The sequence below is a fragment of the Dermochelys coriacea genome, chromosome 9 (genome assembly GCF_009764565.3).
Source record: "Dermochelys coriacea isolate rDerCor1 chromosome 9, rDerCor1.pri.v4, whole genome shotgun sequence".
Taxonomy (NCBI): Eukaryota; Metazoa; Chordata; order Testudines; family Dermochelyidae; genus Dermochelys; species Dermochelys coriacea.
In genome coordinates this window covers 26,073,639-26,092,900 of record NC_050076.1, presented here as the reverse complement: position 1 = coordinate 26,092,900, position 19,262 = coordinate 26,073,639, and the positions used below count along the sequence as shown (strand labels likewise).

The 19,262-nt window shown below is 41.5% G+C and overlaps 1 protein-coding gene across 1 annotated transcript in view; it reads left to right on the top strand.

Moving 5' to 3' along the window:
- ARHGEF26 (Rho guanine nucleotide exchange factor 26) overlaps positions 1-19,262 on the top strand; it is a 121,160-nt gene that overhangs the window by 18,142 nt on the left and 83,756 nt on the right. The window contains 2 exon segments of the mRNA XM_043492293.1: positions 706-762; positions 9,997-10,157. Of these exon segments, the coding sequence (XP_043348228.1) occupies positions 706-762; positions 9,997-10,157 (218 nt within the window).

Here is a 19,262-nt window from a genome sequence, read left to right as displayed (position 1 = left end):
CATTCCAATGATATTCCACCTCCCTCTCTGACTTTCAGCATTTTGTATGTCATTTCACCCCTACGTCTTTTTTACACATAATTTCAGAGTGGGAGGTAGAGAAAGGAAGAAGTTGCTGATGATAATTTAACTTTAGATTAGACTGGTATGCTATGAAAGAGGCTGAAGGGAGGAGGGAGAATGGATGGTGCAGAGCTTAAAAGGGTTGTGATGGGGCTGTGAGGGGTAGAATGTAGTGGAAGAGGCTGGGGCTGGGAGACAGAATTAGAGGGGATAGGTAGGAGTTGAGACTGAGTGACTGTGGAATAGGATGGGGAGGAATGGAAAAGGTGAGACCAGGTGAAATTATAAATTTAATGTCAGCCTCAAGTGAATTTGTGATGTTGGGATCTTTACCATATGATATGTATAGGGCTCCTCCAGCATCAAATTTTAGTCAATGAACAATCTCTCTAAAAAAGGCCCTGAGGTGAGAGAGAAAATATTTAGGGGCAAATTTTCAAATAGGCCTCAGAAATTGCATTCAGGTATGTTGTGTGTATGCAAGTTAAGTAATTTAATTTAAAAATCTGCGTGCTCAGATAGTTGTGTGTGCAAAATCTGCCACTTAAGTCTTAGCACAAAACTTGAATCCATATTTACTTGGATAATGTAGAAGAAACTGTTCTTCATAAGGATATTAAATATTAAAATTTGTCTTTTTAGGTGAAAAAGAATGGATTGTCTCTGACGATCAGTCAGGAGGAAAGAAAGAGGCAAGAGGTATTCTTTAAGTAATTTTTTTTAATTGTTGATTATTAGTAATATATAGCATGCCCGATTTGATATTTTGTGCACTTTCTTTATGTACCTGTCCATAAGGGGGACAACTTTAGTACATCCTAGTTCCATTCTCTGCTGCCCTATAAAATGGGCTGGATTTCTCCCTCACTGTGTCTCCTTTGCCTGCACCAAGGGACAGTAAAAACAACTGGAACCTCCTAGCATGTGAGTTTCCAGCTTGGTTAGCTGGGATGACCCCCTGTGCGCTCTTGGTAGAGGTGTGGTTGAGGCAGGCTGTACTCCAGTGAACTCTAGCTGATGGATGGCTCCTTAGAGGTCATAGCCAGTCAGCCCCTCTGCACTATGCTGGGACAAGCATGGAACCAGCTCCAGGATCAGAGCTGCAGCTAGTGCCTTGTGTGATATCCCTTCCACCCTCAAGCAGAGAATATAGGCCATTATCTCTAGATTGTGTATGCAAGACTTATAACAGTTTCCTTCTCTGCAACTCCCCCATCCTCTTGGATTTCTTGTCTGCTCTCTGGAGGATTTTGATGTATTTCATTATTTATGGATGAGGAGAATCCCAAGAGAGTGACCTGTCCCTGAACAAACAGGGGTTCTCCTTCTGCCTGTTATCTTAGTGGACACTTGTGCTACACCCTCTGTCCTGTTTCACTTTTGGGCCTGGGAGAGGGGCCTCCTTTTCATCCCTTTGAATTCCTCAGGAGCCATTGCTCCAGCTTTTGAAGTCAGATCTACATATACTTGCCTCAGAGAGCAATTCCTTTATCCTTTCAGGATTAGAGCCTTTAGATTTAGCCAAAATATGTCTTGCAAGCCTCAGGTTTTTGTGTTTTTAGTGCTAGTGTTTCAGCACAGGCAGCTTTTAACAGGAATCGAAAAGAAGTAATCATAGGATGCAGCTATGCCTGTCGTTGGTGGTTGTACACCATTCTCATTGTGTGTATAGTTTAAACTTAAAAGCCTATTTGTTAGCTAAATTTCTGTAACACACCATCAATATGGAAACTTGGAAAAATTTGTTTGCTACTGTTGGGTGGGGTTCAAGAGGAACAAGATTTTAAATTGAGGCACCACCTTTAACTGTGGTTTTAATATGTTAAGTCGTTGTGTGTATATTGTGTCCAAAGGAATACTTCTATAATTGATGCTCTAAATAGTAATACTTTGTTAATACATTCACTTCCCTTGAAACTATCAAGTTCTAATCTTGAATTCATGTACTTCTGCAACAGTAAGCAAAACTGCTCTTCCACCAGTCTGCTAATATTTTCATGAAGCACTCATTAGCTATTGCGATACAGACAACTGCTCATGCTGATGTAATGCAAATGAAGTCTTTCAGACTCTTCCATAGAAGTCTCCTAAGTTGACTATAAAGTAGTAATTGGTAAATATGATCTCAAGTTTTCTCTCTATTCTGTTTACTGTTATTACTGTATATGTGAGCCTAAGATTATCTTGATTTGTTCGGTCATGCTAAGTGTTTTGTGTATAAAGTGGTATTATACTAAAACTTTGTTGCACTTGGCAGTCATCGCATAGCAGATATTAAAAGCAAATGGGCTTTAGTTCTGAATTTCAAACACACTAGCATGGCCTTTCAGTTCTCAAACTGAAGAAGTCAATGAGGGCTCTCATAAAAATCAGAAACAAAGAAGCTCCTCAATAATACAGTGAAGGGAAGGCTCATGTGTTCCTTATGTACAAAAATGCATAGATCAGAACAAATTAGTCATGGAACACTGCAGCTCTCTTTAGGCAAATCCTTTCCTGGTGAGTGCAGCTGGAGGAAACGCAATGTAGCCAGGGTGAAGTTAGAAATACGTGTGGTGAGCAAAGGAAAATGACCAGAATGCTGTGTTCAGACACCCTTTCCCCCTACATCAGCCATATAAGTATAGCTGACCAGGCAGCTTTGTTGCCTTAGTCCAGCTAGCATCTGGCTATATTCTGTAGACCTCTGGGGCCGAGGGGAGTACATCAGGCTGGAATATGTTTTAAGTGTCATTAACTTTATACATCTCCTTATACTAAGACAATGCACTTTCACAAGGACCATGCTGTTAATGCAGCAGTTATATGGCTCCTGATATGTTCCTGGTCACGCCCCCTTTTTTGTTTAGAGTCTGCTGGCTATACAGGTATCTTGTGGAGGGAACTGATGAGGGGCTAGCAGTGGGGAGGGAACATCCCACCTACTCACTTTCTGACATCTCTGGCATCCCTACAGTTTTTTCCCTTGGAGTTGGCTCCTTCTCTTTGCACAGCAAAGGCTTAAAAAAGTGTAACGAGTGCCTCCTGCTGCTACATGCAATACTACAGGCCTTCCTGCTCCTGGCAGCCCCTATAGGTTGTCAACCTTGTTTGGTGGGTGTTCAAAGGCTCTGCCCTCCAGCTGGGTCTCGCAGTCCAAACAAACTTCTTCTGGGGTAGCGAGTCCAACAAAAATAGTCCCATCTTCCGTCACCGGGGCCCTTTAAATCCAGCCTTTCGCTCTGGCTTCTAAATGCACCTGGTCCCTGCTTTGTCTTGGCCAGCGGGGGAACCCAAGCCCATCCACTATTCTGGGTCCCAACCCAGGTCCCTATAAGAGAAGCCACGTACGTTTTCCTTGAATTAGTTGCTGCTACTTTGGGCCTTTTCCCCCACAGCCCCTTTATCTTCACCCCCACCTCAGGGTTAAAGTTTCTCAGGCCCTCTCTTTTCCATTTTAAGCAAATGCAGGTGGTTCACGCTCCTGTGGCCAGAGAAGAGCTCCCAGCCAGGACCTGACCTACTAGGGTATGTCTACACTACAAAATTAGGTCGAATCTATAGCAAGTCGATTTTTTAGAAATTGTTTTATATAGTCGATTGTGTGTGTGCCCCACATAAAATACTGTCAGTGCATTAAACTCAGGCGGAGTGCTTCCACAGTACCGAGGCTAGCGTTGACTTCCGGAGCATGCGCTGTGGGTAGCTATCCCACAGTTCCTGCAGTCTCCACTTCCCATTGGAATTCTGGGTTGAGAACCCAATGCCTACTGGGGCAAAAACATTGTCGGGGGTGGTTCTGGGTGCATGTCGTCAGGCCCTCCCTCACTCTGTGAAGGCAATGCAGACAATCATTTTGTGCCTTTTTTCCTGAGTTACCTGTGCAGATGTCATACCACAGCAAGCATGGAGCCCGCTCAGCTCACTGTATGCCTCGTAGGTGCTGACAGACGTGGTATTGCATTGCTACACAGCAGCAGCTCTTTGCCTTTTGGCAGCAGATGGTGCAATAGGCCTGATAACCATTGTCATCATGTCAAAGGTGCTCTTGGCTGCCTCGGTAAGATTGGTCAGGAGCGCCTGGGCAGACATGGGCGCAGGGACTAAAATAGGAGTGACTTGACCAGGTCATTCTCTTTAGTCCTGCCGGCAGTCCTATTGAACCATCTTCTGCCGAGCAGCCAGGAGATGAGGATGGCTAGCAGTCCTACTGCACCGTCTACTGCCAACCAAAGATCTAAAAGATAGATGGAGTGGATCAAAACAAGCAATAGACCAAATTTATTTTGTATTCATTTGCTCTCCCCCCCCTGAAATCAATGGCCGACAATCATTTCGGTGAGGTCTGTCGGGGCACCTTGAAAAGTTTAATGGCGATTCAGTCCTGCCCGGAATACCAGGGGGAGGGATAGCTCATTGAGCATTGGCCTGCTAAACCCAGGGTTTTAATTCAATCTTTGAGGGTGCCATTCTGTGTGACAGTTGTTCTTGTTTCTCCTTGATGTAAAGCCACCCCTTTCTTGATTTTTAATTCCTTGTAAACCATGTTGTCAGTCACCCCTCCCTCTGTCAGAGCAACGGCAGACAATCGTTCCGTGCCTTTTTTCCGTGCAGATGCCATACCACGGCAAGCATGGAGCCCGCTCGGATCACTTTGGCAATTAGGAGCACATTAAACACCATGCGCGTTATCCAGCAGTATATGCAGCACCAGAACCTGGCAAAGCAAAACCGGGCCAGTAGGCAACGTCGGCGCAGTGACAAGACGGATGAGGATATGGACATAGACTTCTCTCAAGGCATGGGCTCTGGCAGTGTGGGCATCATGGTGCTAATGGGGCAGGTTCATGCCATGGACGCCGATTCTGGGCCGGGAAATAAGCGCAGACTGGTGGGCACTGCATAGTGTTGCAGGTCTGGACGATTCCCAGTGGCTGCAAAACTTTCACATGCATAAGGGCACTTTCATGGAACTTCGTGACTTGCTTTCCCCCTGCCCTAAGGCGCCAGAATAACAAGATGAGAGCAGCCCTCATAGTTGAGAAGCGAGTGGCAGTAGCCCTGTGGAAGCTTGCAATGCCAGACAGCTACCGATCAGTTGGGAATCAATTTGGAGTGGGCAATCTACTGTGGGGGCTGCTGTGATGCAAGTAGCCAACGGAATCAAAAATCTGCTGATATCAAGGGTAGTGACCCTGGGAAATGTGCAGGTCCTAGTGGATGGCTTAGGGAATCCCATTGCAGCAAACTGTGGTGGGACCATAGACGGAACCCATATCCGTATCTTGGCAATGGAGCACCAAGCCAGTGAGTACATAAACCGCAAGGGGTACTTTTCAATAGTGCCGCAAGCATTGGTGGGTCACAAGGGACGTTCATCACCAATATCAGCATGGGATGGCCGGGAAAGGAACATGAACGCTCGCATCTTCAGGAACTCTGGTCTGTTCAAAAGCTGCAGGAAGGGACTTTCTTCCAGACCAGAAAATAACCGTTGGGGGATGTTGAAATGCCTATAGTTATCCTTGGGACCCGCCTCCCCCTTTATGCCAGGGCTCAGGAGCCATACAGAGGCAGGCTGGACAGTAGTCGGAGCTGTTCAACTACAGGCTGAGCAAGTGCAGAATGGTGGTAGCATGTGCATTTGGATGTTTGTAAATTGCACCAGCGCACTTTTAGACTTGACTTAGATCTCGGCAAAACCAATATTCCCATTTGTGTTACTGCTTGCTGTGCGCTCCACAATATCTGTGAGAGGTAAGGGGAAGACGTTATGGTGGGGTGAGAGGTTGAGGCAAATCGCCTGGCTGCGTGGTTACCACACCCAGACACCAGAGCAGTTAGAGCCCAGGAGGGGTGCGGTGCGCATCTGAGAAGCTTTGAAACCAGTTTCGTAACTGGCCAGGCTAACGGTGTGAAAAATTCGGTTTCTCCCTTGAACTCCTCTTTCCTGCCCCCCCCCATGCACTCTACGTCCATGTAAGCTAACCACTCTCCCCTCCGCCTGCGAACACCACTTGCAGAGGTAATAATTGTTGCTTCACGTTCATGCATTCTTTACTAATTTCAGCACACAAATAGGGAGATACTGCCAAGGTAGCACCGTGGAGGGGTGGTGGAGGAGGGAAGACAAGGCCACACAGCACTTTAAAACTTATTGAATGCCAGCCTTCTGTTGTTTGGGCAATCCTCTGTAGTGGAGGGCTGGGTAGCCGGAGGCTCCCCACCACGTTCTCGGGCGTCTGTTGAGGAGGCTAGGGAACTTGGGGAGGAGGGCGGTTGGTGTCGCAGGGGCTGTAGCGTGGTCTGTGCTCCTGCCTTTCCGGCAGCTCAACCATACACTGAGCATATTAGTTTGATCCTCCAGCAGCCGGATCATTGATTCACACCCGCCACCTGTCAGCTTGCAGCCTTCTCCTCAGCCCGCCACTTATGCTCTTCAACTCTCCTCCCAGTCATTTTGTGATGTCCTGCACTCTGACAGTCCTACCTCCACACATTGGTCTGTGCTTCATCAGTGTGGAGGACAGCATGAGCTTAGAACATGTCATCGTGAGGTGCATTTTTTTTCCCACCTTCTAATCGTCGCTAACCGCTGGAAGGAGAAGATCCTCTGATCCTTGAAACACATGCAGCGGTGAAGAAAAAAAAAGGGACAGTGGGATTTAAAAAGACCCATTTTATAGAACGATGGGTACACTCTTTCATGGTAAACCTTGCTGTTAATATTACATACATAGCACATCTGCTTTCGTTACAAGGTCACATTTTCCCTCCCCCCAAGGTGTGGCTAGCCCCTCCTCATGGCTAACAGCAGGGAACATTTCTGTTCAGCCACAGGCAAACAGCCCAGAAGGAATGGGCACCTCTGAATGTCCCCTTAAGAAAAGCACCCTATTTCAACCAGCGTAACCATGAATATATCACTCTCCTGAGGATAACGCAGAGAGATAAAGAATGGATGTTTGAACTCCAGCAAACATACGCTGCAATGCTTTGTTCTGCAATGGTTCCCGACTACGTGCTACTGGCCTGGCATAGTAAAGTGTCCTACAATGGTGGACGGAATAAGGCTGCCCTCCCCAGAAACCTTTTGCAAAGGCTTTGAGAGTACATCCAGGAGAGCTTTATGGAGATGTTCCTGGAGGATTTCCGCTCCATTCCCAGACACATTAACAGACTTTTCCAGTAGCTGTACTGGTTGCGATTGCCAGAGCAAATTAATCATTAAACATGCTTGCTTTTAAACCTATTTAAGAAGGTACACTCACCAGAGGTCCCTTCTCTGCTTGGTGGGTCCAGGGGGGAGGGGGTACTGGCTCTAGGTCCAGGGTGAGAAACAGTTCCTGGCTGTCGGGGAAAACCAGTTTCTCTGCTTGCTTGCTGAGAGCGATCTACAACATCATCTTCCTTGTCCCCAAAACCTGCTTCCGTGTTGACTCCCTCTCCATTGAGAGTCAAACAAAACTGTTGGGGTAGTGGTGGCTGAACCCCCTAAAATGGCATGCAGTTCATCATAGAAGCGGCATGTTTGGAGCTCTGATCTGGAGCTGCCGTTTGCCTCTCTGGTTTTCTGGTAGGCTTACCTCAGCTCCTTAAGTTTCACGCGGCACTGCTTTGGGTCCCTGTTATGGTATTTGTCCTTCATGCTCTGGGAGATTTTTCACAAATGTTTTGGCATTTTGAAAACTGGAATGGATCTCACGGATTCCTCTCCCAATACAGTGATCAGATCCTGTTCCTCCCATTTGGTCCATGCTGGAGCTCTTTTGTGATTCTGGGACTCCATCATGGTCACCTCTGCTGATGAGCTCTGCACTTACCTGCAGCTTGCCATGCTGGCCAAACAGGAAATGAGATTAAAAGTTCGCGGGCCTTTTCCTGTCTACCTGGCCAGTGCATCTGAGTTGAGAGTGTTGTCCAGAGCGGTCACAATGGAGCACTCTGGGATAGCTCTCAGAGGCCAATACCATCGAATTGCATCCACGCTACCCCAAATTTGATCCGGCAAGGCCTATTTCAGCACTAATCCCCTTGTCGGGGTGGAGTAAAGAAATCGATTTTAAGAGTCCTTTAAGTTTAAAAAAAAAAAAAAAAAAAAAAGGGGGGGGGGTTCATCATGTGGACGGGTGCAGGGTTAAATTGATTTAACGCTGCTAAATTCAACCTCAACAGTGTATAGCAGTGCTAAGACTCCTTTTTATCTGAGCCCGCTGGGATAAAGCAGCAATTGGCTTTTCCCTGCAGCCTTTCTAGGCAGGCCTGGAGGAGCCACCTTTGCCGCTCCTCTCCTGGGGTGGGGTATAGTAGGACCATGGGGCTTTCCGCAGAGGGCCATGAAGAGCCCTAGTACACCAATCACAGAAGGAATACGTTTTTGTGGATTTGACTTAAAGCTGGAGTTTTTAACCTATCCAATACCTGTTACTTGTTTCCAATTTTAAAATCCCAGTTCTTTGAAGGAGAATTTTTTTTAGAAGCAAATGAAGAATTTTGAATAAAAAACCTGGGATCTGAAGGGATAATCATGAGCACCCATAAGCACTGAAGGGCATTCATTAACATGATTTACAGAAGAGTCCACTGTACTTGAGATGCTGATCAGTCCTTTCAGAAGCTGGAAAGGTCCAATGTGTTCAACATGTTTGTCAACATATGTGACTTCAGTTAGTAAAAATCCACCATCAGAACTTTCAGCATACAGTCAGCTTCTGAAGCAGATTCCCTTCAGTGTTTGAAGATGCCTTAGAGAAGCTAATTACAAATAGTTACTGAAATTCAATGTGAAGATATTTACAATATTTGTTATATTGGCAGCCAAATTCTTAGAACTCTCAAAGTGTCCTTACGTGTAAGATGGGTCAAAATTTTTAATTGGAATAACAAATGTCTGAGCCCAGTGGGACCCCCTGGTGCTATTTAAAAAGGAGTGTCCAACCTTCTGTAGTGATCAGCCAGTCTGTATATCAGCGAGATCCAGGAACCCCAGTTAGATTTTTCAAACGAAAAACTAAAGCAGGGAAGGGGAGGATATTACAACAAGTGGATACATTTCTACACTGACACAGTAAAAACCCTGGTTGAACTGCAGAGGTTTGGTCAAAGATCAGCTGTATCACCTAGGTGTTCTGTGTATGCCCGCCAGCTGAAGGAAGAATTGGAGGAAGGACCCTGCGATGATACTATAGTGGCATGGCTGACAGAGAGAGAAGCTGTGACAAATCTTTTTGTGAGAGGCTGTATGGTGTGCCAGAGGTCTACCCTTTCCTGCTCAGCTACCTGCTCCACCCTACTAGTTGTCTACTAGGTGAATCTTTGATTATCCAAGGTTTTGTGTGTTCCCATAGACTTTTGAGTAATCAAGGTTCCATTACACAAGAATGTTCCCTAGTAGATAACTTGAAAAGACATTAACTGATGTGTAGCAGCCTGCCTATGTTTAAATTTTCTGCCCAGAGTACTGGAGGGGGCAAATCTTTTAAGAGACATGTTAATGTGTGCAAAACTGGAAAGCTCTCAACTGGTTTGAGTTTAACACTTGGCTTAACATTCTTTGGATATGTCTACACTAAAATTTAAAAAACAAAACAAAAAAAACTCAGTTGGCCTGTATCAGCTCACTTGTACTCGAGCAACTTGGGCTGGAGCCCAGGCTCTGGGATCCATGTCTACACTAATATTGCAGCCCAAACCCGAGTCAGCTGACATGAGTCAGCCATGGATGTTTAATTGCAGTATAGACATACCCTTTGACTACGAGTCAGATTTGAAAAGGCTGCATTTTAGTTTTATTTATTTGCAGTACTCCACTTTACATCTAAAAGTAAATGTGACTACTTTTAAACTTGTATTGGAAAACTTAGTCTGGATGATAAATTCTTCTGTTGTAATTTATACCATACAACTCATCCAAAACAAACAGTTGATTGTAAGTCTGTTTTTCCTACCGTGCAGGCTATATTTGAAGTAATATCATCTGAACGTTCATACTTGCTGAGCTTGGAGATTCTGATCCGGATGTTTAAAAATTCCAAAGACCTGAGTTTAACAATGACCAAAACAGAAAAACACCATCTTTTCTCCAACATTGCTGATGTCTGTGAAGCGAGCAAAAAGTAAGTTTATTGTAAAAGGACAAAACCCTTTTTTATTTGCATGAAATTCTGAGAGTGGTTGTTACTAGCAGAAATAAATTACTATGTGCATTATATTTCATGACTTTAGCAGGAAGCATCTTTACTTGATTTTGTGGTGATAGCAAGAAAAAAAATTTTCATTAAAACCAAATGGTCTCCAACGACAAATACAAAAGGTTGACATTTTATGCTTTAAAGAGAGACTAATACATTCAGATGATAGATGGTCCCGTCATATTTTAAAATAGTAAAATACATTTGCAGCAGTTCAGAATAAGTAAAATACAATAACTAAAGCATAAAATTGTGATACTTCAATTACTTTTTTAATGATTGACCAGTAAATGAAGTTGTTGTTTAAAAACGATATATGTTTGAGAAGATGGATTCCGTAATAGGTGTTGAGTTATGGTATGTCACCAGTTAACAGATTTATTGTTGCCTTACTATAACTCTGCGCTGAGAGGAAAGATTAGCTACTAAATACATTAAAACTGAATGGAAATCATTGAGAAGGTGTCAAAACGGGGGTTAATCTTGAATATTTTAAAGGCACTAAACAAACAAACACATTGTTTTTTAAAAGGGAGAAAACTTTTGAAGTACTTAGAAATATGAAATAAGGAAAAGCATGAATATCATTAAGTCAAACCAAAACAGCAGAAAAATATTTCAATGATTCTTTTTCCGTGAATTGAAGAGGTGCTGCAGAAACTACTTCTGTGTTTTATCTTGCTTGTATTGTACACACACAAATGTCTATTTGGTTGGAGGAGGAGGAGGGAGGTTTGTTTGTTCATTCTTTAGTTCTTGGTCCAAATCTTGTGCTTATTAATCCCAGTCCTGCATGGAATGAAATGAAATCAGTACCAAATTAGTCCCTTTATGTTTTGAGGTTGCCAAGACGACTGATGACAAAACAGTGTACTATGCAGTTGGAAATGAATGCATAGTTTTTTTTCCCCCCCCCTCCATGAAATACATTTTTTTTTGCATTGTTTACATGATTTGGGGGCATGTAGTGTGCGTCATAATTTGAAAACCAGTATGCTACAGGTATAATGAAGCTAATTTACAACTCAAAATTAAATAATTACTTTTTCCTTTTGTAAAGGTCTGAAATCAAGTAGGTTCTTCTGAATAAAGTGTAGAATTTCTATCAGACTGTCTTCACTTTTATTTCTGTCCAAGCACCATATCCTCAAATCTAGTTTTCAACCAGACAAGTTTTTGGAGTTTTGACTTTTTACCAAACAGATGTCCAGCTATATTATAAATTTTTATATCCAGCTACAGGTTTTTTGGAAATGAACATTAAATGCAAATACTGGAGATCAGTTTTAAAATTTTTGTATTTACTTTTTCAATAAATTTGAAAGAAACAACAATACTAAAGAGCAAAGTACTGTGATAGAATGAACAGTACAAGAAGGAAAAACACATTCTGTGAGAAACTGCTTTTAAATAACAAACTCCCATTTAGGACCCAAACCATTAACTTCAGTGGAATACCTTTCAGGATTATGCCCTTAGTCGTTCATAGTAGAAGCTCAGAATTATAACTTTACAACTAATCATTGCCTGATATTATACTGATATGAAGTGATAAGAGAAAAATGACCTCTTTCTATCCCTGGAAGGTCATAGCATTTGAAGGGAATAGAATATTTTTGAATACTATTCCCACCTGCTGACCTTTGAGATTTGTTTCATATGGCTTCCCCACTGACTTCACTGACCTACTTGCAGTGTATAAAGTTAAGCACAAAGTTTGCAGAATCAGGGACTTAGGTTCTTCATTTGTGGAATATCAGATGTCATTTTCAGTTCTTTAAGTCTCTAACAGGAAATTTTTGCAGAGATAATCTGACCATATACTTCAAAAAAAAAAAAAAAAAAAGTTTTGTTGCAGACAATGTCATAAGTGTGCATGATGCATTACAGACAACTAAAATAATTCCAAGCCTCATGGAGTTTTTAATCTGAATTAGGATAGAAGGGATGACAGTAATGGAGAGTGAAGAAGGTGGAAAGAAAAGTTGTGGATTACAGTAATAAGTTATGGAATAACCATGTGTAATTGCATCTTAGTGCCATTTTTTTTCTTTAATACATTTAAAGATTTGGGATTCTGTCCAGAGTGAAGTTATCAATGGAAACGAGCATCAGATGGGGTAACCAAAAAAACTGATGGTAAAAAAATTTGACAACATCCAGAAGCCTATTTCCAATATTTTTTCAGGATTCAGACTTTTTCCGTCGGGTTAAATGGACTTTATTATTCAACAGCAGCAAATCTGGTTGCTACTTGCTTTAATTGAAAGAGATCCTGCTTCCTTTTGTGCTACTCTAGCAATCTTTGTCTGGAATAATGGCCCTTTAGGGGCTGGTGAAAGCCAGGCAATGGGCCTCTGGCTGGAGATGGTCAAGTGCATATGTCAGCTCTGGCACCACTCTCAAAATGTTCACAGTGTAGCTTATTGAAGATTGAGCCCTCTGCTTTCAAGCCGGAGGAACAATGTTTCATGACTATCCGCCCTAACTGCCATAGCTTGGATTTTACCATCTGAGAACTAACTTTTTAAAAATAGATATTAGAGAGCGACTCCTTTAGTAAAGCAGTCCCATGATTTAGATTGTATTTTCTTGATATGCAGCTTCTTAAGATTGTTGATCTTCTATCATCAGGGTCCTACCATAATATTTGCAGGACTCAGGCTGTATCTTGAATAGGCTGTTATAGTGAGAGATCTTTCATAGAATATCAGGGTTGGAAGGGATCTCAGGAGGTCATCTAGTCCAACCTTCTCAAAGCAGGACCAACCCCAATTTTTGCCCCAGATCCCTAAATGGCCCCCTCAAGGATTGAACTCACAACCCTGGGTTTAGCAGGCCAATGCTCAAGCCACTGAGCTAGTCCTCCCCCCTCTTTTTTAATCTTGTTAGCTTTTTCTAATGCTTTCCTCACTGCAGTACTTGCAAAATAAACAGCAGATAATTGTTTTGCTTTTGTGGCTGTAGTAACTAGATGAGAAAATGCTTGAATGGAGCTGGTCAGAAGTGTCTTGACAATTATTTAGATTAATAGAAAGTATTTACATACCAGCTTGTTCTTAATCAATTTGGGAAACTGACCTACAGTAGCTGGAGGGGAGGAGCATATAAATACGTCTAAACATGTTAGACCACTGCATCTCAAGGGTACAGTGGTCTGCACTAATTTAGTACAACTACAGGTGCCTTGTCTACATCCATTTCAAACTTCTTCCTGGATAGTTGAAGAATGTCTACTATTTTCAAGGAAGTATGCAAAAATGTATTGCTTAGCAATTCACTTTAAATTCAGGAGAACATGAAACACTGATTTAACACCACTCTAACTAGGCAGGTAGGGATAGATTCCCAGAAAGAGGGGGAAATTACAAGTAAGTTAATATACTTTAAAATTACCTGGTTTATCATTAAACAGTTTATAACCAAAAATTGGAAAATAAAAGCCATATCTAGTCTTTTAGGATTTTTCTAAACTAATCTTAATAAGAGTCTATTGAACTGTCCTAAATTCAGCAACAGTTTTTTGTCCAAGTACTGGCTCTTGCAAAGGCACTTCTTTAACTCAGTGAGTAACTGTTTACCCTTCTGTTGAATGTCATTGTGCAGCATTCCATTTTATGTGGTTCTTTTTCGTAAAGTGCATAGTCACTTTACTGTCTCTTGAACAGGGTCTGTGGTAGGTCATAGCACCTGTCTACAGAAAGCTGCATTGTGTTTGGAAAGGAACTTTCTTGAGTAGACAGTCAGAGAGGGCAAAGTGCCTAGATAAACAGAGCTCATATGCATAAGGATGTGTTTGCAAATCTTTAAATGGTTGCTAACATTGTTAAGTTAATCTGTTTTTTTTGCGCCAATCTGTTCAAACATCTTGTCTTTATATTAGACTTCAGTCATTTCTTGTACTCTAACATGGCCAACTTGATAACTTTTTCATGGTCTGTGTATGCGTATTGCCCCTACACTTGTAGTGTACATATGTAATTCTTCAATCAATTAATTTCTATTGGGTTGTATTACTATAGTTGTGCATTGTCACAGCCTGGTGAGTGGGTACTACACTGGCTGACAGGCCTGAATTGCTATGACCCAAATAAGTAAAAAATTAAAGCTTTTGCTATTTTTTTTTCTTCTCTCTTCCTGGTTTCTAATATGAAAGTGAACTTGGATGAAAGATTCACACAAAGGCCCCTATCACCTTGCAGTCTTTAATGTATTGATCCTCCCAACACCCATCTGAGGTAAGGATTAGTACACTGATTTTACAGATGGGAAGAGACACAAGCACTATGTGCCTTGCCCAAGGTCATACGGGAAGGCTATGGCAGAGCTGGGAACTGAACCCAGGTTTCCCGAGTCTCAGGCTAGCACCTCAACCATAGACCATCCTTCCACGTTTGCATTTGCTACCTTTTCCCTCTTTCTGTCTTTCATTTTGTACACCTTTTCTATGTAGAAATTGCGTGTGGCTTGAATTTCTTTAGCATTTTAAGGCTGCAGAATTTGTAGGCCATATGGGGGAAAGGACTCTCCCCATTCACCCTAGTGCATCTTATAAATTCTGGAGGGTCCTAGCCCACTGACCTCACCTCTTGCTTCCCATTTATTTCAAGTATCCCAGTGAATTTTATGTCCTTTGTGTGGTAGTATAGTTTCATATCCCCAAGGTTGTGCTGTAATATGATTTTATTTTTCAAAGTTTTGAAACTGGAAGTGGTATACATCAAGCACAATCTGGATTTTGGCTTAAGTATAAGATGTGAGTGGACAAAATGATTTGAGAAGCATGCTGCTGCCATAACTTCAACTATTTGATTGGAATGTGTCTGTCTGTACACTTAAATATTTGGATTATTTCCCTATAAAGCACAACAGATACAGCATCTCTTTTCTAGTGATGTCTTAGTTTTACTCAACTTGTGGTAAATGGCACAAGTACCTTTAAAAGTTTCTTGTCCCAAGTGGGCAGGGTTAGAGTCTGAGATCCTTACTTTACAAGTAGTCCCCATGAAGCCAACAGGAGTAAGGAGCATCTTGACTAAGGATGTGAAAATCTGGCCCAAAGATTGAATGTTTTGGTCTGAATTAGAACCCAGAGCCTGTCTAGGTAAGTCTTTTTAGTCTAACAGCTTAGAGTGCTCTCACATTTTGTGACTGACTTTTATACTCCTCTTAATACTGCATTCTAAGGAATTAGTAGTTTTAGTAGTAAGTGTATTGCAACTGAAATGAAATGGCCCACCATTTATGGCTGATGGAATCTTTCATCTCCAGGTAACTCATCTGCAAGGCCCCAGGTTGGCAATTCTGAAAACAGATATTGTCTGATGGTTGTTTGGTAGAATAATACGAGTTGGTTATCTCTCTCCAGTTCTTAATGGATAGGTGTTGATGTTACAAAACCACTCCTGCAATAGGTAGTAGTTGGCACCTGTTTTGTTAGCCTAACCTTTCCTTCCCCTATGGATCATTCCTGTAGGGCACAGCATACTGGCATATCAGTGATTAAGTTTACACTGGGATCCAGTGTTAATCAGCTTTTCTTAACTAAATTCACTAAAACTATTTAAATGAGAATTTTAAAATGGCAAGAAAATCAAAGTTGAGGAATTTTTTCTAACTCCTTTAAATAATTGTCTTCAAAATAACAGGGGAGGGGGAGCAGGAGGGAGGGGAAACAATGGAAAACAACAAACTGGCCTAAAATTATAATTTCTACTTGTCTGGAAAATCTAGTTAGTGGTTCAAGAACTTTTTTGTAGTTTGGAGTGAAAGAGGAGTAGTTTATTAAAGCATATTTTATTTCCCAAATTATGGGATTCTGTAAAACCCTAGTGAACAGGATGCTTTTGAAATACTGTCTTTCTGCAGCTTCATCTATGCAACAAGCCCATGGGAAAGGATTTTGCAACTAAAACCTCTTAGTACATCAAAACTGTTTGACCTCCTTTTCAAAGGTGGTGTAAAAACATTCCCCAGTCATGAAAGTGTAATAATTTAATACAGCTGTCCTATTTTACATGGTATATTCTAACCAAACTTTTTTAAAAAACAGTCTCAAATTGCATATTAGGGTAATATCTGGAATTTGTTGGCTTCTGAGGCAGGAAGGTAGCTACTGAAAAACAAGTGCACTGGCAAAAATACTATATTTTAATGAAGATCACATGTAGTTTATATCTGGTATCTTGAGGTTGAAGATGTTCAGTGGAAAAGCTCCCCAGAAATGTCAAGATAAGCTTCTAATAAATGACAAGGCCATTCCTAATTGAACAAAGCTCTCTTTGTGACAGGTAGAAAACAGACAGCAAAGCCTGCCTCTGCATTTGGAAGTTTGACATCTCTCTCCTCAAAGGAGGGTTGATTTAAATAATTTGTGTAGGTACAATATGCACAGTCATTTTAGCTATAAGTATTTTGCAGGATTACTTCAAAAAGCTAAAGTCTCAATTATGTTTATATATTTGACTTATATGCCTGTTTGCAAAGGATATACAGTATGTATAAAAATCACATGAATTTTATCAAATTCAGTGAGAGGTGGACTATCTTGGGAGATTTCAGAGTAGCAGCCATGTTAGTCTGTATTCGCAAAAAGAAAAGGAGTACTTGTGGCACCTTAGAGACTAACAAATTTATTAGAGCATAAGCTTTCGTGAGCTACAGCTCACTTCATCGGATGCATTTGGTGGAAAAAAAAAAGTTGTTTTGTTTTCCACCAAATGCATCCGATGAAGTGAGCTGTAGCTCACGAAAGCTTATGCTCAAATAAATTTGTTAGTCTAAGGTGCACAAGTACTCCTTTTCTTTTTATCTTGGGAGAGAAGCTAATGGGGATGCAATAGGCTGATTTACTCAGGCTACACAAACTTTTACTTCAGAGTAAATCAGTTTGCTAGTCAACTAAAGAGCTTGACTCTCAATGCATTGAGCAAAAATGGTCAGTTTTCCAAGAATCTGTCTTAAGCATCTCTGAAAACGGTTATCCGACATCCCTAAACAAATTTACAAGACTGTTGGGAGTTTTACTGTGGTGTTCCCTTTTTCTCCCATTAGTTCAACAAATGCTTAGAAACCTATAGAATATCAAAAGATTAGTGTTAATAGGGAAGAAAGACTAGGAAATAGAAAACACATTGATTCAAAGTTGTTTAGACTATGCAATGCCTAATGATTTCAGAGATGTGGCTTGTGAGGAATCTAGCACATATTAGGAGCTTATGTTCCCTGAAGCATCTGGCACTGGCTTCTGTTGAAAGACTAACCATTGGTCTGATTCAGAGTATGGCCATTCTTATGTTTTTATATACAATAGCATATGAGCTATATATGCAAGACATACCCATGTTGGGAACAGGTAGCTTTTCAATAGCACTGCTTTGTAAATCAAACTAATGTATCTATACTTGCCCATATCTTGATATTGTGCACTTTTTGCTTTTGCCATATAATACTCTTCCTGCTAGTGAATATTCCTGTTATGTTCTCATTCTCATACTGTTGAGATGGTACATACTGACACTCAATCCTTTTTGATCTTTAGGAATGGTGAATTGTTTGGAGTTTGTGTAATATTAATGTATAGTAGGTGAATGGTAATGAAAATTTCACAAATTCTAGACCACCAGTTTGAGTGCAATTTAAGACAGACTAACAGTCATTACCATCTGCTAACTCTACAGTGGCCTGAAAGGAGTTGGTTGTCTCAGTCCGATTTATAGTGGACAAGTATCTTTTTTAGCCATTTCAGCAGAAACAGGCCAGTGCTGAACTGAATGCACATGGAGAACGAGTTACTCTAACCCCTCAAGGTGTTCCTTCTAAATCAAGTTGGAAGCAAATGGATAGGTAACACCAAGGTATTAGCATTACCAATTTACGTTTAAAAATTTGAACTCTGATTTTTCACATTGGACACAATGGGTTAATCTGTAAGGGGTAAAATCTAATTCCTTGGTAGTAGATCTGAGTGTATGTGCTTTGAGAAAGAGGGGTAGACAGGGATGGGAGGGACAACACTCCCATGTAATCTGGAAGCAAGGTGTGAGAAGCACCCACTCAGCTGATTCATGGCTGTTACTATTACAACTCATGAGTTGTTTTACTACTTGTAGTCTGATGAAGTGAGCTATAGCTCACGAAAGCTTAGACTAACATTTATTAGAGCGTAAGGTGCCACACGTACTCCTTTTTTTACTTGTAGTCTATTGCACTAGCAGTGCTGGTGGCCAGTGGACCAGGCAGTGTGCTGACTTGATTGGACCCTATTACTCCTGTGTTTGACCAAATCTCCTACTCAGAGTAAAACTATGCAGAGATCTGCAGCAGAGTTTGGCTCCACATTGAAGGGGCCTGCTGCATAGGGTGACCTAACGGCTAGTGTGAAAAATTGGGGTTGGGGGGGTAATAGGCTTCTATACAAGAGCCTCATATCAGGACTATAAAATCAAGACATCTCCCCTTTGCAGTCCTTGTCTTTCCCAGCATCCCCTTGTATCCTGCATTTTGCACCTTCTGTGGCTGTCTCAAAATTCCAAGGAACCAGAGACTTTAGAGCAGTGGTTTCAACTTTTTTAGGCTGCGTACTCCTTTCCAAATAATGAAGTCTGTGTATCCCAATCTGAGATAGCGTCATAATGTAGCTATGATTAAATTGCCAAGCCTTAATAAAATGCATTGTCCACCATTGCAAGATTTTTCTTGCGTACCCTGATGAGTTTGTGTACCCCAGTTTGAAAACTACTGCTCTAGAGCAGCAAGTTCGAGTATCAGTGTCCATGTCCTAGCTATGGTCCATGTATTTCTGTACATGCCAGCACATGAATTTTAGCATTTGCAGTATAAATAACTGTCAGCCATTCAGCACAAAATACACTTTCACTTCCTAGGAATCATTTTCTAAATGGCATTTAGGGCCATGATAGACGATTAATGTAAACTTGAGGCAACTGATGCTCTTTAGAGACATTTAGGAGACAAGTGGCTAGAGAAAGCATTTGTTACTGTTTTAATAGTGTTTCCCATAAAAGGTCA